The sequence below is a fragment of the Cyrtonyx montezumae genome, unplaced genomic scaffold (genome assembly GCF_038088225.1).
Source record: "Cyrtonyx montezumae isolate F1298 unplaced genomic scaffold, pur_monq_1.0 scaffold_8, whole genome shotgun sequence".
In the NCBI taxonomy this organism is placed as follows: Eukaryota; Metazoa; Chordata; class Aves; order Galliformes; family Odontophoridae; genus Cyrtonyx; species Cyrtonyx montezumae.
This window is the reverse complement of record NW_027072089.1, coordinates 65802061-65826514: the sequence shown is the minus strand read 5'-3', so window position 1 is coordinate 65826514 and position 24454 is coordinate 65802061. Positions and strand designations below refer to the sequence as shown.

General features: G+C 36.0%; 1 protein-coding gene across 1 annotated transcript in view; it reads left to right on the top strand.

Moving 5' to 3' along the window:
• The window catches only part of ABCA13 (ATP binding cassette subfamily A member 13), a 162663-nt gene that overhangs the window by 59391 nt on the left and 78818 nt on the right, over nucleotides 1-24454 (top strand). Inside the window, exons 23-34 of the mRNA XM_065753646.1 lie at nucleotides 2745-2921; nucleotides 4408-4708; nucleotides 5445-5559; nucleotides 6680-7009; nucleotides 9366-9435; nucleotides 11148-11282; nucleotides 12709-12846; nucleotides 14066-14246; nucleotides 16481-16699; nucleotides 18590-18786; nucleotides 19551-19708; nucleotides 20067-20297. Of these exons, the coding sequence (XP_065609718.1) occupies nucleotides 2745-2921; nucleotides 4408-4708; nucleotides 5445-5559; nucleotides 6680-7009; nucleotides 9366-9435; nucleotides 11148-11282; nucleotides 12709-12846; nucleotides 14066-14246; nucleotides 16481-16699; nucleotides 18590-18786; nucleotides 19551-19708; nucleotides 20067-20297 (2252 nt within the window). The remainder of the gene's footprint in view (nucleotides 1-2744; nucleotides 2922-4407; nucleotides 4709-5444; nucleotides 5560-6679; nucleotides 7010-9365; nucleotides 9436-11147; nucleotides 11283-12708; nucleotides 12847-14065; nucleotides 14247-16480; nucleotides 16700-18589; nucleotides 18787-19550; nucleotides 19709-20066; nucleotides 20298-24454) is intronic.

Genomic DNA, 24454 nt, shown 5'->3' with positions numbered 1-24454 from the left:
AAATATTGAAATGCAGACAGACAAGTTTGTTTTTCTTCCTAAACCCATCTTCACTTTGTAAACTAGCCTTGTGTGGGTATTGCAAGTCTGTCTCTCTATGCTTGCTTTCCAACCCAGGAATTTGCAATCTCCTGGGTGTAACCAATTTTATATAAGCCCTATCCTGCTAGAGCTTATGAGCTTTTTGCTGGGAGCAATCCTCATGAACCTCTCAAGAGGCATAAGGAATCAACTGTGCAGCAAACTTCTTTTTATGTTCTTGCTCCCTGAGTCTTCCTATTGTCCTTCAGTCTTCTTCAGTGATTTCTCATAGAAGTACAGTGTATTTCACTGCTAAGGGATCTCTTTTGGCTATGTATGGCCTGGGATGTAGCAGCAAAGACTAAAACAAATGAAAACTGGGTTTTTCCTCTACTGCCCTCATTGTCAGTAAACAGTTCTATGTATGTATAGAGAGCTGGAAGCAAACAAATAGCTCTAGTCATCACTGAGTCCTATGCTGATTCAAAAATTTCTGCTTTATTCCAAATGCTTGCTTTATTCTTGCTACTTTTCTTGCTACCTTTCACTTAAATAACACTTCTGCATTGTAGCTTTATAGAGAAGAATTATATTTCCTCCCAATACCTTAATGGTATGTTAAACGAGTTTAGTGGGAGATAAGGGATGAGTTCCATGTAACAAAGCCTGCAGGTACAGATATTAACAGCTTTGCTGAGTTTTTTATTCATAGTTACTAGATTTATAATTGAGAAAAGTAAACAATAAATTTAAGTCTGTATTTTAATTCTAAACCTTTCCTGTGATCGTTTCTGTTCCTGTAGGCATGCAGTACTCTGCCCTTGAGACGCCTCATCTGGAGTACTGTGTTGAGACTTGAGGCATCCAGCACAGGAAGGATGCAGAGCTTTTGCAGTTAGTCCAGAGGAGAACTAAGCAGATGATGGAGGGCTGGAGCACCTCCTTTAAAGACAGGCTGAAGAAGATGGGGCTGTGGGGAGACCTCATTGTGGCCTTCAAGTACTTAAGAGATTGACTTTTTACCTGCTCTTATAGTGGTAGGAAAAGGGGGGAATGGTTTTAAATTAAAAGAGAGATTTAGATTAGACATTAGGAAGAAGTTCTTTATTTAGGAAGTGGTAAGGCACAGTCTGCTCAGAGAAGCTGAGGTGCTCAAGGCCAGGTTGGATGGGGCTCTGAACTAAAATTTTAAAAATTAAAACTATTTTACTTACCTTTTTTATTTTAATTGTATTGTAGTCCAGTTTTACTCTGATGGACGAACTGTTCCTGATCCAGACTAGCCAACAATGCAGTGGTTAAGCAGATATTCCTGAGATGACAGACTGAAGTTTGAGTTTTTCAGCCTAAATAGATACTGTGTCCAGATCTCTTACTTTTTTGATTGAGTAACAGACTCTGCTAGCTATGTTTTTTAGTGCATGCAGCTAGTACTAACTTTTAAATCAAGGCCATTAAACCATTCTATAATGCACAGATGGTGTTTCTATGCTAGAGTACAGAAGTTCATGTGAAATGTGAAATGCAATATATTACTTCCAAAAACATTTAACTATGCTGTACTCCAAGGAAGTAGTAAAGTAATTGTTATTTCTTATGGTAAAATATTCAGTGTGTAATTACTGCAATTTTTTTAAGAACAGTAAAATATTTTTTTTCAAATTAAGATCTTATAAGGATCAGCTGTTTATATTTGTATACGGCTATAGATGTATGAGCACAAAAATAAATGATAACAGTATTACTTGGGATTTATATTTGTAATACTTTGTTCACAAAACAAATAAAAACATGTATTTGCTTTTCTTGCCCTCCTGAAGGATAGTAGTAAGACATTTGATGCTGTTTCCTCTCAACCTATGAATTTGCTCTTGTCATTGCTTGTTTGTCTTTTGAGTCATAGACTTCCAATTCTTGTGCTTCTCTACTTTCGCTCATTATCCTCACTGGTAGTCATGTCTCTTCTTCAGACTGCTACATACATCTTTCCACTTACCTGCCTTTCTGTTGTATTATTTCCTGTGCTGCTGCTGAATAACACCTACAATCTGGGGTTTTCTGTCACCACTGTTACCAAATGAGGTCATCACCAATCCTTTTTAAAGCCTATATGTTCAAGCAAATCTTGAAAATTTTAAGAAGAGATTTTGTGTTGGGTACTTTACAACTTAGTTTTGATTACCTGAGAAATTCAATTGTTTCCAATAAACATAGATAAATTTAGATTATTTTCTAGCTCATGCTATCCATTTGGTTATTCTCTAAAATGTAAAGGTATAGCACCATTCTCTAAAAGTAGGTGTAGGTCTGATCTCCTCCAAAGGTTCAGCTCTCTTGGAACCCAGGTAACAGTTCTTTAAGTATGATCAAAGTGAAAATGAAGAGGTTTTAAATACAGTAACTGTCTTGTATTTGTGGAACTCCTTATGGAAGCTTAAGGAAATGTTATAAGTCGTACATCTTAGAGGACCTTGTCTTTTTCTGAAACGTGTTACATTTCTATTGTTTTGATATTGAAGGGAAATGTAGCTGAGGACTTGTAAAAACTGCTGCAACGTGAACGATACTTTCACAAGTTCACACTAATATTCTTAAGCTTTAAAAAATCTTCCCTTTTTATTGTAAAAGGTATTTACTCCTGTGGGGGGTGAAAGAGAGAACCTACATTTTGTTCTGTTTAATTCTTTAAAGCTAAGACAGTCTAATTTGTTTCCTCCTCTTAGAAATTATGATGGCCAAGACACTTAACAGCTCAGCAAGTAGACAAATCGACCTGTTGTCACAGCTTATAGTAAATATCTCTTCTTGTGTGTTACTGGATCGTTTCCAGCCCTTTGAGTCTGTTGATAAATTGGAGGAGAAAGCTCATGAACTCATGCAGCAAAATAATCTTTTGGCTAGTAAGTATTGTATTTAAAATGTATATTGACAGGAAACATTAGAATTTAGTTGTTTATTATACATCTTGTTCTTAAGGTAACACCTCAGAGAAATAAACATGTTAATTCATAGGAAATTAGTTGTTAAGCAATTGTTATTTCTCTTCTCTCTTGGAATTGCATGCTTACTTTATGCTTTCTCTGCATTATGCCCTTATGGCCAAGAATTAATTAATTGTACAGAATTTAAATGGCAAGCACTTTTTTTCTTACTACACACACTTTCTCTGTTTGCATAAATGGTTTTCAGTTACATGTAGTCTTTCTAGATGAGAGGGAATGGATACTGTCTGCGTTTAAATCAATATAAGCTGTGCCATACTTTTTCCACCATTGTTTAGTTTATTTATTGCCTCTCTAAACTCCTTTAAGTATAAAATGAATTCTGTCAAAGCAGTTATAGTAAATGAAAGATTAAAATAGTACTAAATCTTAACTTAAGAATAATTCTTCAATCTGGAATCCTGTACTTGCTCAGTGACTCACACAGGACCCATACTTGGAGCATGTGGAGATGAAAATTTAGATCAATATTAAAATCAAGAGGTCAAACAATAGGGGAAATAGAATTTCTCAAGGTGTCTTATAAGAAATTAAATTGTCTGGCCCTTCAGAGAAAGAAACAGACATCTTAGCCCGTAGAAAATGAAATTGTCATGTTGTAGGTCCTTCTACTTACGTAGGGGAGGATCATATACCAAAGTAAGCTCACATAAGCCTTGTGTTTTTTGCAATATTGTGGCCTCAAATATGCTTTAAGACAACATGGAAGATGGCTTTTTAAGGAATCTAATGTGTCCATTGCTTGACTATTCTCAGTTATAGGCATATATTGCTTTCTGTGGTAAGATGGGAAACTGAAGTTGTATTTTCCTTGCTTACTTTGTAGCCTTCAAAGTTCTAATAGGCTTATCAAATGTCATAGAAAATTAAATGATTGCTTAAATGGGAAAAAGAGTTAGAAAAATAATCTTTCCAGTAGAGTAAAATATTCTATATATTTTATATTTTTTAATATTAATTTCTGAGAGCCAAGAGATCAGTGAGATGTCTTTCCGTTCCTGAGGAAAGAAGTTAAGTAGAAATTAAGCAACTGATTCAGGTGGTATTCATCGCTTTCAAGGATGGTTAACCTTTGGACAAATTTTGTAGCTGCCTTCTTTTATTGAATGGAATAGGGATCAGCGGTCAAGAAGGGGTTCTGTATGGACATAGAGAGGATAGTATACAGTTCAAAAAAGCAAATCACAGTAGAAAATTTCCTCTGTAAAAACAATTGTTTCAAATTTATTTATAGTGTGAATAAATATGGATGTAAAAAAATGTAGGACTGTATGAAACCTACCATTCTTGAGTGAGAGTCAGGAGATGTCAAAAGACCAGGAGTTAGCTATGCAAATAATATGCCATTTAGGCTTGAGTATGAAGTGCTTTTTCTTCTTGTCAGGTATAATCTTCAGTACATCAAAGAACAAGACACCAGATTCCAGCAATCGCCTTATACAACACATTTCATATACAATTAGAACCAGTGTTCTCTATAGCATGAGAACAGATTTGATTAAAAACCCAGCGTGGAAGTCTCACCCCCAGAAGCTGCCATCTGATGGGTTTAAATACAATCATATCTTTATTCCTCTTCAAGACATGATTGAAAGGGCAATAATTTCAGCACAGACTGGGTTAGATATTTCAGAGCCAGCAATTCAGGTGCAAGCCGTGCCTTATCCTTGTCATACCAGTGATCTGTAAGTAAACATTGGACTTCTTAATTCAATTATATAATTGACTGAACAGTGGAGGACTTAGGGAGCTAGCAGATCTTTGTAATGATTAAATATATATCCTAATGCAGAACTGAGCTAGTATATCCAGTACTAGTATTGCAGATGTTAAGAGATGGGACCACAATTCATAATGCCAAATGATCCATTCAAAGGTATTTGCATCTATACTTTATAATAGTCTTCTAGACAGAAGCTGTGTCAACATTTTGTGTTATCAGCTTAAACTCTTCAGGGGAGCACATGTTCGGTATTCCAGTTGCCTCACTTGCAAACTTAGAATTGGCTTACAGTGTGAGTGTGATGAAATAGCAAAGTTAGTATGAGCAAAATAAAAATCGGAGTATTGTTCTTTATAAAATCATTGTAACATCCTGAGTATTGGAAATTATAGTTGGCATTGAGGCATTTTTCAATGGAGCAAAAATTGACTGTCTCATATTGTTGCTTAATGCACACATTTGAGTTCTGTTTGATTGAGTGGAGCCTCATCACCTAAAGATTACATTCGTCCTGTTGTTGACAAGTGCAAATATAAATTTATACTAATTCATATATTTAGCTTCTTATAACTGAATATTTCTAACTGCTCATGTCAGATCTGATTTTATGTGTAACATGAGAGTAGTTGCAGTAATATTCTGCTACAAAATCTTTTATCTCTGGGGACTAACAATTCTGCATATATATTTTTTCATAGATTTTTGAACAACATAGGTTTTTTTTTCCCACTTATGATGATGTTGACGTGGATGGTTTCTGTTGCTAGTATGGTTCGCAAGCTGGTTTATGAAAGACAAATTCACCTTGAAGAGGTAAGGGAGAGCTAAACCCCTGCAAATAAAAGGTAAAGTATGCTGAAATACAAAACATTAAACATTTAGGTACCTTTGTGTACTCCTAAATCTAGCTGTTCTAGTTTTTCCTTGTTTTTGTTCTGGGTAGTAACTTCAGGCTCTAGCTTCTGCTTTGAGTGTCAGTCCCCTTAGTTTGCAAATATTTTCCATGGGACAAAACTCAACAAACAAAGGATTCAGAAAGTTTGAAGCTGGAAACTTATTTGAAGTGAGGTTTTGTGATTAGAATAATTTTTATTTTGGATTCTTTTTCATGTTTAGCTATATTTGACCTACTATGATTAACCTGCATGCGTTAAATTAAAAGCTTGCTATGCACTATGTAATTCCCAGAAGTATGGAGGAAGATGACAGAAAGCGAGCCAGAACAATTTGCCTAGTCTCAGCAGGTGATAAGAAATTGATAGACTGATGGTTTTATAGTAAACTTTTGGTAGAGAAAATTTTTATTCTTCTCATTTGTCTTCTTTCAATTTGGGAAGTTATTTAATTTCTTTAATCTTTGATTTGTAAGATGGATTTTGGAATGCTTTACTATATTATCGGAACTTCGTGATGTTTATTTTGATCATCTTATAAAAAGTGCTTTTGAAGTAGCATCTTGTTTTCAAAAGCATTTTCTAGAAATAGAGTGAGATTTAATAGCTGGCTAAATTATATATATATATATATATATATATATATAAAGATTTTGAAAAGAATCCATGTTTTACTTCTAGTTCAACAATAAGCTGGGAAAAAATGTTTATACAGTGCTATGGGTATTCAATGTGCTTTTTAGAGTACATAAAGGCAAATTCCTCACTAGAGAGCCCAGTAGTCTGGCATCTGGTCTTGAAAACCCATGCAAACAGTGTGTTGTGCCTGGGATTCTTTGTGATCCTACATGATAAGTTCAAAACAGTGTGTTGGATCCATGAGAGAGTGGCAGAAGGGGTAACACAGAGAAAGAAGTGATTTAATGAGAAGATAGTACCCTTTGGTGCTTGTAGTATCTTGGTGGTGATTTGTTTTGCTTAAAAAAACAAAATGAATGTGTTGTTCTAACTTCAGGTCCCTTTGCTCTATTGTCTTGCAGTATATGAAGACAATGGGAGTACATCCAGCTATTCACTTCTTTGCTTGGTTTCTGGAGAATGCAATTGTGCTCACAATAAGCAGCTGTGCACTGGCTGTCATTTTAAAAGCGAGCGGTATCTTTGCTTACAGCAATGGTTTCCTCATATTCATTTTTCTCTTGGATTTTGGAGTGACGGTTATTATGTTAAGCTATTTTTTGGGAATCTTTTTTAACACTGCCAATACTGCAGCTCTGTGTGCCAGCCTTGTTTATATGATCAGTTTTTTACCCTATATAGTTTTGTTGGTGTTACAGAACCAGTTAAGTTTTACCAAGCAGATTATAATGGTAAATATTTATTTTCCTTTTCTATTATAATTCTTCAACCTTACATGGATTACTATAGTTTCAAAACATAAGATTACAATTTACTTATTTATCCCATGTTGTTTGCTTTTGTGATTCACCGGAGATAAGTCACTATTTCCTAGATAGCCAATTGAGCAAGTGTTTTGAATGTAGAAAGGAATAAAAAATAAATTTTCAGGAAATTTTGTAAATGTGCACAAGTATAAAGGAAGATTCTTCATGTGCAGAATATCTTTAAATACTGTCTTCAAAATTTTAATATTATTGCTCAATTCTACAATGGCTTTATATGAGCAGTGTGCATTATCTTGAAAAATGTCAGATTAATCTAGTTTTTGGCCTAAAAACTTGAGCAAATTATTGTCACAGCTGTATTTCCTATTGCAGTGTCTCCTGTTTATGCTGAATTTCATAAATGTACAAAATTTTTTAGATACGCATTTTCCTGAAGGAGATCTAGAATTAAAGTGGTCTGTTTTCTTTTTGGTGAAAAATATACTGGGTTGCAACTGCTGTAAGTCCAGAAATGGAAGCAATTAGGTGACTAATTAATGGAATTGCCTACTGTGGGGTAGAAAGATTCATCTTAAGTGTTGAGGCATTTCACATTTGTTCTGTGAGCGCTCTTAGCATAAACCATTTGCACAGACTCAGGTTGCTTAATGTCAATCAACAGTACACTTACTGTGCATCTTTGTCTACCACAGATCACAAGAGCAATTTCAATGTTAATAGAAGAGCTGTATTCTACATGTGAATATTTGCATGTCATCCCTTAAAAGATGACTGTAGAAATCCAGCCTTCTTGCTGTTGAATGACAATCATCCCAATCTCACTGCTTATGCAGGAATGTGATTTTTCTATTGAGAATGCTGAGAAATAGATCAGGAATTTAATGATTTTCTTGTTAATATCATTGAGGATGTTGCCTTGCCATTGCTTCATATCCATGTCCTTTCTTGTTTTTTTTTTTGTTTTTTTTCCTGCATGCTATAAGCTATTTTTTGCTTTTGTACTGTCTTAACGTACCATATCCCAAGTTAGACATCAAATATAATCAACATAACATGGAAACTTTATTTCATACTTTATGGCTTCTCTCCTTTAAAAGATATACACACACAAAATCACATTAAGATGATGGAACAATTCACTATATGCTAAAAATTGAAAATGCTTTTTTGCTTGCTACTTTCTTCTTGTGTTTCAATTGGTCAGATAAAATATATCAATTCTTCACATGAATGTGAGTGTGAATGCAAGACTGCAGTATTCAAGCACAGAAAGGCACAAGGAATTTCTTGTTATTTTGTCATTCTCTCTCCCACAGGGAGAGAAAAGTAGACATCAGTTAACTTGCACAGTTTAAAATCACTGTTATTACAAAATAACTCCTCAGATACCCTGCAATTGCTGAAAATTGTGCAGCAGCATGTGAAAAATGGGATGGAATTTAAATAGAGGGAAGAGGCCACCAAGGGGGATGGTAAAAACTTAGGAATATAAGAGGCAGAGACTCATTTAATGGGAATTAACATGTAGTCCATGCCACTAATGATTTCTTTTTCTAAGTACTAGCCTATACCATAGTTGTTTTTTTTTTCAGACAGCTGTCAGGATGAGTGCTTTTTGTGTTAAATATTATAGAAACTTTATTTACTTGCACTGTTTTAAAATGGGAGATAAAATGAACTTTAATCTCACTTTCAAACTATAGAATTATATATTTGAACAAGGCTTACTAATTTTTGTAATGCTATGAATCTTCTTGTCAAAAAAGTGTTTTTACATTGACAGTCAATCTTACTTCCATTTTACATTGCATCAGTGAACTTGGTAATTTTCTACTTTTACTTTTCTCATACTGCTTATTTAATTTATGTTGCTTCTTGGAAGTTATTTCCCTGAAGAAGAATGCTATCTCAGCAGGTAGTACCCAGTGCATGTGTTCCTGCCATCTCTGTTTCTTGGTGAATTCTGATCTTACAAGAGTGCATAGAACCACTGCTCTTACGGCAGAAAGTTTATTGCTTTTTGTGCTCTTATAGTGTTACATGTTAAATATTTTCAGTATTTGGTGGATTTATGGTCTAAAACTTGTGATAAAATTAAATTCTGCTTTCCGTTCTTGATAACTAGGTCACTGGAGCAAATACCACTGAGGTATGAGGGGGAGAGTAGTGTTAAAACATAAAAGGGAATAATGACTGCCAGTCTGTTTGAAACAAAGACCTATTTATTTTCTGCTTGCTTTTAGTTTCACGAGTTTCATAGCAGTCGTAAATGAATTATGTTATTTGATGCTCACATCCTATTTCTCCTCTGGTTTTCTAGTGTCTTCTCTCTACAACAGCCTTTGGGCAAGGAGTGTTTTTCATTACATTTTTTGAGGGCCAAGAAATAGGTAAGCTCTCCAGTTAAAAAAAAAAAAAAAAAAGCAATTATTCTTTCAAAACGAAAAAAGAGTTAGAAATGTTTTTTATTTTTCTCTGGAAAAACAGTTTTTAATCATGAGTAAACAGTATCTCATAATGGAAGAGAAAAGCCTTTTTAACACCTCTTGAAAATCAAATTAACCTTGTGCCACTTTCTATCAGTAAATTAAAGAGGGCTTAGAAATACTCTTAGGCTGCAATACAAATGATTGAGAATCCTCACAGATGTCAGTAACATTTCTTACACTTTTTCTCTAGTGAGGCTTTCTATAGAGATTTTTTGAGGTAGATGTGCGTGAGTTCGTGCATACACTTGTGTATTACGTGGTAGAGACTGATGAAGACAATATGGTACAAGGCTAAGTTATTCACTCTCAACTTAATGCTAACATAAATGTTTAACCTTTATACACCAAAAAGTAGGAGAAAATGGCCTTTGCTTTGTAAAATATATTGTACTTTTCTCCTTCGTAACCTTATTTCTACTTATTTCTACTCAGCCTGAGTACCAGCATGCTTGTCTCTTTGAGCTTGGAGATAGGTGGTGAAATTTTCCCTGAAAACTACTGTTTCTGCAGGTGCAGAAACGCATGAGAACACTGTATAGTGTTTAAATACTAAGAAGAAAAAGTATTTGGAAACTTGTTAAGCACAAGTGAACCCTTCTAACCCTAATCCAAATGCTGTCCCTTGTTGATGCTGAAATTGGAGAAATGTTTGGGACCTTGAGAAATATCTGCAATGGCTTTATGGCTTTATTTTTATAATGTAATCTTTATTTTGTTACTAGTAGGGTGGATCAGTACTAATAACAATATATATTTCAAACTACTAAGTATTGGAAAAATGTCATAATTATACGAAGGTTGATGAATGCAAGTTTGTTGCAGAAAATGCTGAAGTTCTCCACTGGATGCTTCCATCAGAATGATTCCGTTTTACTGAAGAAATGGCAAAATGTGCTTGTGAAAAACTGTTCCTCTTTAGAATAGTAGAAAAAGATTGCAGAATCAGTATGGTGACCCCTTGTACTGCAAACAAAGTAGCATTTCCCTCTCCTCCTTTTTTTTTCCAGAAGAAAAACAGTTCTATGATTTGCTTACTTCTGTTTTACTTTTCACTATACAAATGATAGCTTTCTGTAGTACTAATGTTTTCCACCTTTCTTCATGTCTTTACAATTCAACACTTTTATGAAGCAATTATTCAGCATGTTTGTAGTTTCAGCTTAATTTTGAATATAGTCAGTGCATGCAAATACTTGCTTAGTTAAATTCACCGTTTTCAGATTTAGCATTGTAGAAATAATTGTGTAACCCATTACTAATATCAGCAATATATGCTAAGACCTGATTTATTGAAGAAGTTGGAGCCTCATTTTGTGACTCATAATTCTTTTTCTTTTTGCTAAATTAAAGGCCACATAAATCTCCATGAATAGCCTTTCTACATCAACTTCTCTGCATTTTCTCAATAGCAGTGTCACCTGCTGTTCTAAACAGAGGCTTGAGAGGCATAGCAATTCATTTCTATTCTTTGAAATTACTGTTACTTCCTACTTTTTTTTTTCTGTCAGTGCTTAAACACTCAGAAGTGTATGTTTTTGATGTTTGTGTTCTTTAATTTTGTAATTATTTAGCTTTGACCTTTTAAAAATTATTGTTGTTACTATTACTACCAGGAATTCAATGGAATAACATGTACCAGCCAATAATGCAAGGAGGATATATGACCTTTGGATGTACTTGCTGGATGATGTTCTTTGACTTCATTTTGTATTCTGTAGGTTGCTGGTATTTCAGCAATATTATTCTAGGTAAGAATTATTGCTGGATATTTTTGTAGCATACATAGGTGCCATTACTGAATTGAATTGATAGAGATGGCTTTCTTCATTGTATACAACTAAAACAAAACCATGTATTTTGTCTGAGATAAGGCTTTTATGTGGCATAACAGCTTGATTTCATCTAGGAACTGGTAAGAAAGACTTTCTGATCAGTTAGTATTGAATAGTGCATAAAAAAAAAAAAGGCTAGGTGAAATCAGCCTTGTTTATAAGGATTGCAAATGTAGAATCATAGAATTATTAAGGTTGGAAAACACCTCTAAGATCGTATCTTCCAACCGTCCAACTACTGCCAAGATTGCCCACTAAACCATGTCCCTAACTACTACATCTGCTCTACATAATGCCTCCATGGATGGTGACTTCTCCACTTCCCTGGGCAACCTATTCCAATGCCTCACCTCTCCTTCTGTGAAGAAATTCTTCCTAATACCTAACCTGATGATTCATAGAACGATAGAATGGCTTGGGTTGAAAGTGACCTTGAAGACCATCTAGTTTAAACCTTCCTTCTGGAGACAGTCACCACCTACGGTATCAGATTGCTCAAGTCCTGTACAGACTGGTCTTGAACACCATGGAGCATCCATAGATTCTCTTCTTCAATCTGAACAACACCATTTCTCTTAGCTTTTCCTTAGTAGAGGTGTTCCAGCCCTATAATGCCTTGCTAGATGTTTGAAATTTCTTTCCTCTGATATGCATGTGTCAGATTTTCTCCTAGATACTTTATTTGTTGATGAAAAGGAAAAATTTGTGTTGAAAGATAGATGTGTGTGAAATATACACCTAAATTTTACCATTTTTAGCTTAAATCAATACTTGCTATTTAGTATCAATGAAATTCAACTTGAAACAGAAAGTGTATTGTGTGATTGGTAAGGTGAACTTGGAAGGACCAGACAATGTTGAAGTTTAATTTGTGTGGAGGAACATGCTTTTGCCTCGTCTGAGTAAATAAATGTCTTTTATCTTGTCTAATTTGCTTATGTTGTGCATGTAGTGATGGAAAAATGATTGGTGCAAGAGATTATCGTTAAAATAATAAAGCTATTTACCATAGCGGGCAGTTTGGTTTGTTTTCCATTCCTTCTAATATATAAGACTTAATGGTTGTCTACATGTTGAAAATTCCTTAATTCTGACACACTTTAGAGCTGGGGTAATGCACAGGATTTCTGAGATGTCATAATTTTAGGTCAGGATCAGATATTATGGCTAGGTGACATTTTTCCACTTTAAGATTTGTTGAATTTGGCTAAGAGTTACTTAAATTCTATAACGAGCTGTTTTTAAGTAATGATAGCAAATTACTAGTCCACATACAAATGTAAAGAAACAAAAATAAAAACTATGACTTTTTCAGCTCTTTCTTTTAAACAATTTCATGTAGGAAAAAATGGACTAAGGAACTGTTGGTACTTTCCCTTTACTGTTTCCTATTGGAAGAACCTGTGTGGTTCAGAGAGGATGAGAAAACTTTATCTGAATTCCAATATGTTCTTCTTCAATGAAAACTTCCAAGAGAAAGGTTTGTAGTCATGACAGAATTTTAGTAAATACTCTCCTGAATTGTTTATTGATTCTGATAAATGTTTTTATATTGCTTGGTCCGATACCTTACACTTTTAGAACATATACCTTTCTCTTTACCTTATATGCTGTGTACTATGATCAATGTATACTGTTAATTGTTCTGTCACCTATAATACTTGAATGGTTCAATTCCAACTGTTATGTACAAATGCTTATAAAATCTCTTCAAGAATATGTAAAATAAGTAACTGTAGGATTCATTTTATCTCTGTGTTGCCTTTTTTCTTTGTTAGGACAACCTGAAGTTCTTTATACCCTTTTATAATGTTACTGAATTGGAAAAGTCTTGTTCTTTATTAATTTTTTTCTTCAGCTCAGTTTTCATCTGCTTCTGCTCTTCCTCCTATGTGAAAGGCATTTTCACCTTTTTTTTCTTATTTTCCTATTTTTTATCACTGCTTTTTTTCTGTCTGTTGCTTAGCTTTCTGTTTAAAAAGGTACTATTATATTTTTATTTGCTCTTATTTATTTGCTCTGCTATTCCATTTTGTTTTTAGTTACTTAAAATTTAGAGCTCTTTGTCTTTCTCACATTTCATTTACTGTGAGTGAAGGAGCGAGTCACCTTCCTCCTCCTTTATTTCCTATTTGTCCTTAGAACAATATGATGAATTGTTTTTTTTGTTTCAGAAGTTGCAATAGCTTGGAAATGATCCAGTTGTCTGTTGTATATGTGAAGAAGCAAAGTGACTCAACTGTTTTATGTATTGATATCTCTTAGAACAGTGCACATTTCAGAAAGTCTTGAGATTCTTTCTAATATTTATGGATGAACTATCTCTGAATTGTGCTAAAATATCTACCATATGGAACAATTCAATTTTATTGAGATGATAGTCTTTGTAACTTAAAATGAAGAGTTTTACTGTTTCCTGCTTATTATCTACTTGAATTGTATTTAAACTAAATTGAATCATTTAGCAGAATCACTGACTTGTAGAGGTTGGAAGGGACCTCTGGAGATCATCCAATCCAGCCTCCCTGCTAAAGCAGCTTTCCCTACAGTAAGTTACACAGGAAAGTGTTCAGGGAGTTCTTGAATATCTCCAGAGAAGGAGACTTCACAACCTCTCTGGGTAGATTGTTCCAAGGCAATGTCACTGACATAGTAAGCAAATTTTTTGTCACGTTTGTTTCAAACTTCCTGTCTTCCAGTTTCTGCCCATTGGAAACGCACTTGCTCAGAAGAAGCCACAATTGGTGTTGTGTTGCTGTCTCTCACCAAAGAGCACATGGTTAACCATAAGGCTGCTGTTAAAGACCTCAGCCTCACTTTCCATAAAGGTCAAATAACGGCGCTTTTGGGACCTAATGGAGCTGGCAAAACTACAGTTATGTAAGTCTGACAGTGAATGGGGTAATACTCCCCACTGGTCTCTAATATGCTTTTTACTTAAAAACATTTGTGATCTTTTTCCTGCATTTGCTTTTGTTTTTTCTATTTTTGAAATAACTATTATTTCTATTTTTACCCTCTAGAACATGTGATGTGAAAGCAGTATGTCTATTTCAAAAATAATGCAATGAATTATATTTTCTGTGCCACTGATACTGATTATTCAGTAGTAGCTGGGCATGCTTGGCTGTAAGGATGAATACCTCTCATGAAAGTGTTATTTTCTGGCATCCTACGTGTACTCCAGTCACACAGAGTATGAGGAGACTTAAGGGTTTTTGTCTTACTCCTAGTTGTTTCAAGGAGCTTCCTGACCAGAGAATGAAATAAAATGAAAAATGTCTGAATTAAGAAGTTTGTGTATTTCTGCTTTTTTTTTTCAGTTCTGATTAACTTAAATAAAACCAGTAGCAGTCACTCCTCAATGAGAATATACTTGTGGAAAAGGAAATAATGGACTGTTAAATTTGACTGGGAAAAATCCTTCTGGATGTGAGGGAATTAAAGGTTGTTGAGGTCTTGAGGGGAAAAAAAAAGCCAAAAACACTAGCAGTGCTCCTGTAGTTGTTAAATTGCATTGACGTTGCTGCAATAATGTTAGGATGTACCCTAGGAAATCATAGAATCGTAGAACGGTTGTGTTTGGAAGGAATCTTTAAGATCATCAAGTTCCAACCCCTGTGATATAGTCAGGGATACCTCCCTCTAGAGCACATTGTTTAAAGCCCCATCCAGTCTGGCCTTGAATGTATGATATGCCACGGAGGAGGCATTCACAACCTCACTGGGCAGCAACATAACATGTTCCTGGGTCTCACCACCCTCACAGTAAAGAATTTCTTCCTAATATCTTGTCTAAATCTTCCAGTTTAAAACCATTACCCCTCATCTTGTTGCTACTTGCCCTTATAAAAAGTTTCTCCCCAGCTTTCTTATAGGCCCCATTCAGGTACTGGAAGGCTGCTGTAAGGTCTCCCTGGAGCCTTCTCCAAGTGGAAGAATCCCAACTGTCTCTGTCTGTCCTTATAGGGAAGTTGCTCTAGCCCTTCAGTCATCTTTACGGCCCTCCTGTGAGCCTGCTCCAGCAACTTCATGTCCTTCTTGTGCTGGGGGCTTCAGAACTGGACACAATACTCCAGGTGGTGTCTCACAAAGCAGCATAGATGGGCAGCATCACTTCCCTTGACCTGCTGGTCATGTTTCTCTTGATGCAACCCAGGATACAGTTGACCTTCTGGGCTGCAAACGCACATTGCTGGCTCATGTTGAATCTCTCATCAATTCATCATCAGCTCCCCAATCCTTTTGTTCAGGGATGCTCTCAAGCCATTCTCTGCCCAGCCTGTATCTGTGCTTGAGATTGTCCAAACCCAAATGCAGGACCTTGCATTTACTCTTGTTGAACTTCATGAGGTTGGCATGAGCCCACCTGTCAAGCCTGTCCAGGTTCCTCTGGATGGCATCTCCTCCCCTTGGCATGTCAACTTTACCACTTAGTTTGATGTTGTCTGCAAACTTGCTGAGAGTGCTCACTTCGTGTTGCCTACGAAAGTGTTAACACTGGTCCTAACACTGATCCCTGAGGAATGCCACTTGTGACTGGTCTCCACTTAGACATTGACATTGAGCTGTTGGCTGCAACTCCATCCAGACAATTCCTTATCCAGTGAGTGTTCCATCCATCAAATCCAGTTTTCTCCAACTTGGTGACCAGGATGTCATGTGGGGCAGTGTTAACTGCTTTGCATTAGTCCAGATAGGCGATGTCAGTTGCTCTTCCTTTATCTGCCAATGCTGTAACTCTATCATAAAAAACCACTAAGTCAGGCGTTACTTACCCTTGGTGAAGCCACGTTGGTTATGGCCAATCACCTTATCTTTATTTTCTGTGTGTCTTCATGGGGCCTTCAGAAGGATTTGCTCCATGATCTTGCCAGGCATAGAGGTGAGACTGGCTGGCTTGTAGTTCCCTTCTTGAAAATGGGGGTTATGTCTGCCATTTTCCAATCAGTGGGAACCTCACCAAACTGCCATGACCTTACAAATATTATGGAAAGTGGCTTGTCAACTTGATCCACCAGTTCCCTCAGAACACAAGGACTGTTCTTGTTGAGTACCATGGATTTGTATCCAAGTGTGAGATATGCTGATTTCCTTTCCTTTTCTTGTATCAGATCACTGTTGACTGGTCTGTACCCACCCAGCTCTGGTACCATTCTTATCAATGGAAGGGACATACGAACTGATCTGGCTGCCATCAGGACAGAGCTGGGTGTTTGCCCACAGTATGATGTTCTGTTCAACGTACTAACAGTACGGGAACATCTGCTCCTTTATGGATCACTGAAGGCACCTGGCTGGACAAACAAACAGTTGAATCAGCAAGTCAGTGGGTAAGAGTTCTCCTTTCATTTCCTGAAATCTGTCATGTAAATTAGTAGTGTCTGTTGCAAAAAAATGAGAAGCGACTAGAAACTCTAGGTTAGATTTCCATGAGTTTTGATCACACTTTGCATTCTGAAATTGTACCTTGAAAATTGATTCTCTAGTTTCTGGCCTTTACTTGTATAATCTGAAGTGCAACTGTCACTGTTTAAAAGTCTGGTACACTGAACTATAGAATGATTGTGTTTTGATTGGAGTGGAGATGGTTAGCCTGGTAGCAGCTGTAGTAGTTCCTGCCTCACGCTGCCTTATGTCCTTGCTGTTACTGGATGGGCAGAGGAAAGCTAAACTAATATGGTTTCACCCTGAGATTTCAGTTAAGGCCACACCAACTTTATTAATGTTTATTTTTCTTACATTTCTCTCTGAAATTTGAACAAAATGTATGCTTTTCTAATAGTGTGTCAGTGTGCCACCTTTTGATCATGCTAACCTGTGGGGAGGGTTGGGCATGTCCACATATCAATGGAAATGCTAAGCTGATAGGGTACAATTACAAAAAATACTCTTTAGAGTACAATTAGGCATATGCAGATTGATTTGGGACAAAGTAGCTTTCCTTTTTATTAGCTATTATAAAATATGTTACTTTAAAATTTTGATCTGAAAAACCTCTGGCACAAGATGCTGCAATCTCTCTAGAAACAAAAGAAATGACTCTCTAAAACAGCAAGGGAAAAACAAACATAGTACTTAGTTAAAATTTATACAAATATGTTGTATTTTATTGCATTTAGTCTGCTGAGCTGTACCTTCAGCAGCAGTCTGTCATAGTAATGGCATGTAATCATGCTCAGAACCCTGCAGATTTTGCCAATTCAAAAAAATATAAAGATAATGAATACCATAAAATAATTGATATAAAAATAAGGAAAAAAAAAAAGGAGAAAAATCGCTTTTCAGTAAAAAAAAGAAATTAACAATAATTGGTTTCCTGGATATATATCTATAAAGCAACAATTGAGATCTGTTTCCTTGAAAAAGAAAACTTTTAATCTGTGTATTCATTCAAATAATTCAGGAGATTATTTTAGAACTGTTAAGCCTTTCATATCTTGTTTGGCAGGTTGGAAGTAACTGGAAGCTTTTTGGTCAATGCCCCGATATTCAGAATGATGAAAAAAAAGTTGGTGGTCTTTCAGATTCAGAGCTGTCCTAATTGGGCGTGTACCTGCACCCTGCTCAACTGTGAGATAGTTGAAGGGTCAGGTCTAGCAGGCAGTGTGTGTAAGGCACCTCCCAGACCTTCATACAGGCACCTCCAGGGAGATTGAAGTAGGTTATGCAAGGTAGTAATATTCTGCCTGAGTATTGTTAAGCTGTTTATAGAAACATATCTTAAAAAAAAAACAAAAAAAAAAAACCCACCAACAACATGGTTTTACAAGAAGTAGTGTTACCCTATCATTTATTTCAAATGTTCAAATGACAAAAGAGCATTTTTAAAGTCAGTTACGTAGTTGCAAAAACCAAAGCACTGTTTGAGTAGCAAAACTAACTGTCTTTATTCATGGTTTAAGAGCCTATAATCTAGAGTTTGCTTTAAATAATAAAAAAACTAGTATTTATCTTGTGGAACTTAAGTTCAAAACTATTTTCTGTTCTTATCCTGCCCAGTACTGTTACAGAATATTTCAGTGGTGATGGGTATTGTAGTTTATAAGTAGAAAATAAAGCTCTCTGTTTTCTGTTAATTTTGTCACCAAACTCTAAAATCAGTTAGAGGTAGTGTTTCATTGTTTTTTTTTATGATCTTTTTGATCATTCTGCAGTGAGTGAACATGAGATGATCAGAAAGCTTTTCCAAACCTGGTCAAGTGTCTATATTGCTTTTTCAGAGCTCTAGAAGACGTGGATTTATCCCAGCACCAGTACAAACCTGTTGGAGCCCTTTCTGGGGGGATGAAAAGGAGACTGTCAATTGCCATTTCCTTTATTGGAAACTCAAAGACTGTTGTTTTAGATGAGCCCACCAGCGGAGTAGATCCCTGTTCTCGTCGCAGCATTTGGGATGTTCTTCTGAAGTACAAAGCTGGTACAAAACTTAGATGCATAATTTGTTTCTTATTTTCCTTTCTGAAATTCCACTTCAATGAATGTGAACAGGAAAGTTTTAATATTAGTATTGCTATTTGATAACTAAATACATTAATTTCAGAAGTAACATTTAATCAACACAGGAAACTTTTAAGCAGGCAAGTGAGACAACAAGAATTATCTATTATCTCACAGAAAGATGCCTAATCTAATAGGTTCATTTTAGTTTCTAGACCTTTCCTACTGTTTCTGTTGTCTTTTTTTGCTCGTTTGCTTCTCAAAGGTTGTTTTTTTTCCTGGCTTATATTTCCCATTATGTACGTATCTGTGTATGGATGCATATGTTTTTCTAATGAAGATAGACTCATCAGTTAGTCTGCAATGTTTATTGTCTTGATGTGAATAAGGGATCATGGGAAGCAAACTTTTCAGCAAGTGAGCATTCAATTTGCTACCACAGCGAATGATCCATTGAAACAGATATTGCTGTTATCTGTTTTTAAGGAATGCTTTAAGCTCTTAGAGTAGCTTGAACTTATAGTAGGCAGTATCAAGCCATTGCATATAATAAAAGGCAAAGATTGTTTAGACCTGAGTCTAGAGTACTGAGTGTAAACCTTGAATAGAGGTTTTGTTTTTGACTTGGGTTATGTTTCAAAAGGACCAGAAGCACGTTCCCTTAAGGTTAAAGTATCTTCCTGAAAAGTAGATTTATTTATGTGGAAATAAGGATTTGTAGATGTACTAATCTTTCTGATGCAGGTTGCACACTGATCTTTACTACTCACCATCTTGATGAGGCAGAGGTGCTCAGCGATCGCATTGCCATTTTGCAGCAGGGACAGCTGAGGTGCTATGGTTCTCCCTCTTATCTGAGAGAAACATATGGCCAAGGACACAGTCTAACGCTCATAAAAAAGGTATACTGAAAATGTACTGTGCAAAATTTAATGGTGCCTGCCAAGTAATGGTTATATTCCAAGGGTATTCTATGCATGTTCTTCCCTGCCTGGAAGTAGTATGTGATAGAGAGCCAGCAAAACAGGTTTTAATCATTGTTATTTATTGTTAGTATTTTACTTAGAAGAATACAGGACATCGCTGAAGCTGATCAATTTTGAAATTTCTGCTAAATTTTTGTGTTCTTTATTCCTGTGAGGTAGTCAGATGATGCAGTTTCATCAGTGGAGACTTTCTGATATAAATTCTACCATCAAGTCCTATGTTTCTACTAACTAATTTTTTTTCTGTGTGTCTGTATGATTGTTTTTCTTATAGCCCTCTGTGTTGGAAATTCAGGATCCCAAGCACGTTGTTCGCGTCACATCATTGGTACAGACTCACATCCCCGAAGCATTCTTGAAGGAAAACAGTGGGAGTGAACTAACCTATGTGATTCCAGAAAGGGCAGATAAGACCTCTTTTAGAGGTCTTTTTCAGGCTTTAGATCAAAGCCTTCATCATTTGCATGTGACTGGCTATGGCATTTCTGACACCACCTTGGAAGAGGTACTTCTAGTTTTCTTTGTAATGGTTCTTTCTTTTTAGAGATACTTATATTTGCTTCTGTTTGCCCTTGATTGCATCTTTCATATTTCACAACAATTTCTTGTTATAAGCTTGTTTTTAAAACAAAAACAAAACAAAAACCCAACAAATTGAATACTTTTTATTTTTGCTTTTACTATTAAAATAAAATGCTGCTCCACTACAATGACTTTTGCCAAGAATCTGATGTGAATCCTGAAGAACTGTGTAACTCATAAATAGGTTTTTTCTGCATTTAACAAAGGAAAAATTGTGTCTGATTTGATAAAACGTCTATTGGCCTAAATGTCCAGTGTCCGAATGAGCTTTGAACTTGTAAGGTTGAAGGTTTGGTTCAAATAGCTCTGTGGAGAGGGAGAAATTACTGAAAATACTTCTTGAATTACAAAAATCTAAATCTCATGACTTTGTATGACTGCACTGGAAATCTCTAAGGAATATTGTGTGTACTGGCAGAGGGAGGGCGAGAGTGAGAGAGAGATGTACATTTACGTATACATGTGTTTTTATATATATGTATATATACACACACAGAGAAAACAGAGCAGAGAAGGGGTCTCTGTAGGCTACTTCATCACTTCTGAATTTCACTGTGTAACTGGTCATATCAGTGAGAAGTTATTTTCTTTGGATTGTTTTTACCTGGACTATAACTTTTAAACATGAAGATTATAGATCATTTTGAAAATAACACCTTTTTCCACTTCAAGTGATGATAGCAGAGTAATGTCAGTATTTTATGATACAAAAACTGCACTATTTTTATTTGATGGTGCAATTCATTCAGCATCACTTTTTGAAACTGATTTCTCCTATGACTACCTATAATGTTAAAGATAGTGTTGGACTGTTTTTCTAACAGAAAATTTCAGGTATGTTAATAACAAGCCCCACTCCAATAACAATATATGAAATACAGATGCCCATTAAGTGATATCTTTATATATACAGTAATAAACTGTTTGTATAGAAGTGTATCATATCACCCTCTGTTCCATAGAAATGTACAAAATGTTATGTAGTGTTATGGATAGCTAAATACACAAGGCCCTCCAGATAAAATACTTTTCCCAGTTTTATGAAGATGAGGCTTCACAGAATCACAGAATGGTCCAGGTTGGAAGGGACCTCAAGGATCATGAATCTCCAACTCCCCTGCCACAGGCAGGGCCACCAACCTCCCCATTTAATAGTAGACAAGGTTGCTCAGGGCCCCATCCAATCTGGCCTTAAACACCTCCAGGGACGGGGCATCCACAACCTCTCTGGGCAGCCAGTTCCAGCACCTCACCACTCATAGTAAAGAACTTCCTGCTGACTTCCAACCTAAATCTTCCCTCCTTCAACTTAAAACCATTTCCTCTTGTCCTGCTGTTATCTACTCTTTAAGAGTTGACTCCCTTTCTGTTTATAGGCTCCCTTTAGGTACTGAAAGGCTGTAATTAACCCCATAGTCTTCTTTTCTCCAGGCTGAACAAGCCCAACTCTCTCAGCCTGTCTTCACAGAGGAGGTACTCCAGCTGTCTGATCATCTTTGTGGCACTCCTCTGGACCCTCTCCAGCAGCTTCTTGTCTTTCTTTACTGAGGGCTCCAGGCCTGGACAAAGTACTCTCTGAACTGGGGGCTCCAGGCCTGGACACAGTACTTCAGATGAGTCCTCACAACAGCAGAGTAGAGTGGGACAATCACCTCCCTGTCCCTGCTGTCCCTTCCGAAGTCCTGTCAGATGCTAATTATAGTTTGTATTTTTACTGTGTGTGAAGTTCATATGGGAATTAATTGGGTTAGATGTTTGAAAGTGTCAACAGTTCTGAGTTCAATGTTATCAGTTTAAAATCACTGTTCATACTTAATCTGTGGGGGGAAAATAAGAGAATCTCATTAATATAAGTAAAGCCTAAAATATCAGTTCTTCAAGAAGTTCATTGAACAGATTCACCACCAAGTGGTGCTGCTGTACCCTGAAGCAGCCCATTGGGATATGTCTTTAGGACTGTGTTCATATACTACAGACTTTTTAGCAGGCTTTATAAGTGTAAACATTCTGTTTCTAAACTGAAGTTCAAAGAATACTGTGACAGCATATGTATGGTTTATTTTGAAGTGAAGCTCTTTAAAATGGAGTTGTTTATAAAGAGAAATAAAGAGCCTCCTTGGTGATTCTCTCCCATATGAGCACAGGATGTTAGCTAATGTAGCAAGAATTTTCTGTGGCAATGGAAGAGGGGAAAAAAAATATACAAGTTTATAAATGAATTCTGTCCCTTCTCTATATAATTCTGTGAGGCAAGTCAAAATCTATTGGAAAATCCTGCAATTTTCTTTCAAATTATGTAGAGTGATTAACATGCTATATGTAAGAATAGTATTTACTGCCAACATTTATAGATTTTAAGACAATGTGTATATCGACAAATGTTTTTTGGTACTTCCCTATCGGACATCTTAAGACTTTGCAGAATTTGTAAAGTAAATGTGAAGTTGTCACTCGAAGAATAGAAAACTTCTTTAGTTGTACTCCATCTGCATTCAGCTTGCTTTTGCTTGTTTTCTTCAGGGAATATTAAAATAAAAAGCTTTAAAGATGATATTTGATATTGATGTATCGTTTTTCAGCTTGAAGACTTAATGCATTATTTCAGGATGATTTCTGCCATCTCTGTATCTTACCATTAGCTGTTACAACCTCCATATTCCATTTTCTTATCAAAAGCCTCTTTGCACTGGCAACTAAATGGATAGTACATAATGGTGCTATTTAGTCTATTCAAACAATTCAATCTGAAAACAAAGCACTCTGACTTTAAAGGAACAAATGTGTTACAATCTTTGTTTTACCCTTTCTTTTTGTTCTCTCATTCACTCACCATTATTCTTTAATGTGAGGGATACTTCCTCTCCCTAAAATCTTAGTCTTTAAGGGAAACCTGTCTGCCATTTATGCTTGAAAAAAATTTTGAAGTTCTTACAAAATTAGTTCCTGACATGTTCAAATCTCAATAATACTACATTTGCTTCATTTTTTATTTGAAATCTTTTCTCACTCTGTTTTTGTGTGCTTTATAATGCTTATAATCCAAGGATAGGAGAACAAAGAGGAGGGAGGGTAGAAGGGTGGTTAATTGAACTATATATATGCTGAGTGCTCTCTGGAGGATGATATTTCACTTGCTGGCAACTCTGCAGTTTTCTGAACTAATTCCTTTCTTACTTAGCATTGAAGAGAGAACTAAATCACTGAAATTTTGCAAAATAAGATGTGTTGAAATATCTGTTACTGGCATGTCCTTAAATTCACATTGTTGAAATAATCTGTTTTCCCCCAAAACTTTCTCAAGAAAAGCCTTGATCTATTTTGGCCTTGAAAGAGTATATATCCTCTAATGGGATTCAGTTTTGAGTGCTCTAACATCTAATAAGAGCACAGTTACTCTATTTCACTGTGGCACTGCCACCTGTTCAGATCTTTTTCCTAGAGGGCAATGCATCTTCTACACCTGCTCACAACCTGATTGTTTGAAAGAAACTGCCTGGGTGGTAGTTGCTGCTTGCCACTAGTGCAATCCTTCTCAACAGCCAGCGTTATCCCTATCCCTAGGAATGGAAAAAGTGGTCCTACAGCATCAGGCTCAGGGCCAAGTGCTGGAAATAAGCCATGCTACTCCCCTTATTTTAAAACCTGTCCTGGAAAGCACTGGCTTTCTGTTGCTCTGAGCTGTGTCAAGTATCTGTCTTTCTTCCTCCGTCTATCTTTCACAATCAGGAGTGTTCTGGTTTGGCAAATGACTGAGATCCCTGCCCAGCCATTGACTCAGATTGATGCTCATCCATACTGAGTGTCTCTAGGACTGCTGCTGCATCATTCCAATTAGGGAAATATTGTAGCTCCAGAATGCTATATTAAGCATGAGCTGCCTGGAAGAAAATATGAATACAATGTGAATAGAAAGTATAGCAAAAGGAAAATTGTCTCATAAGCAGGAAATTTATTTAAGGTTAGTATGGATTACAACTGTAGATTTAAAGGCTAGGAGCTTCCCAGGGATACATGTGTTGATACTGCTCACTGAACAAAATTCAGATAAGCTGAATTTTACAAAATGTAAATGTTCCTCAA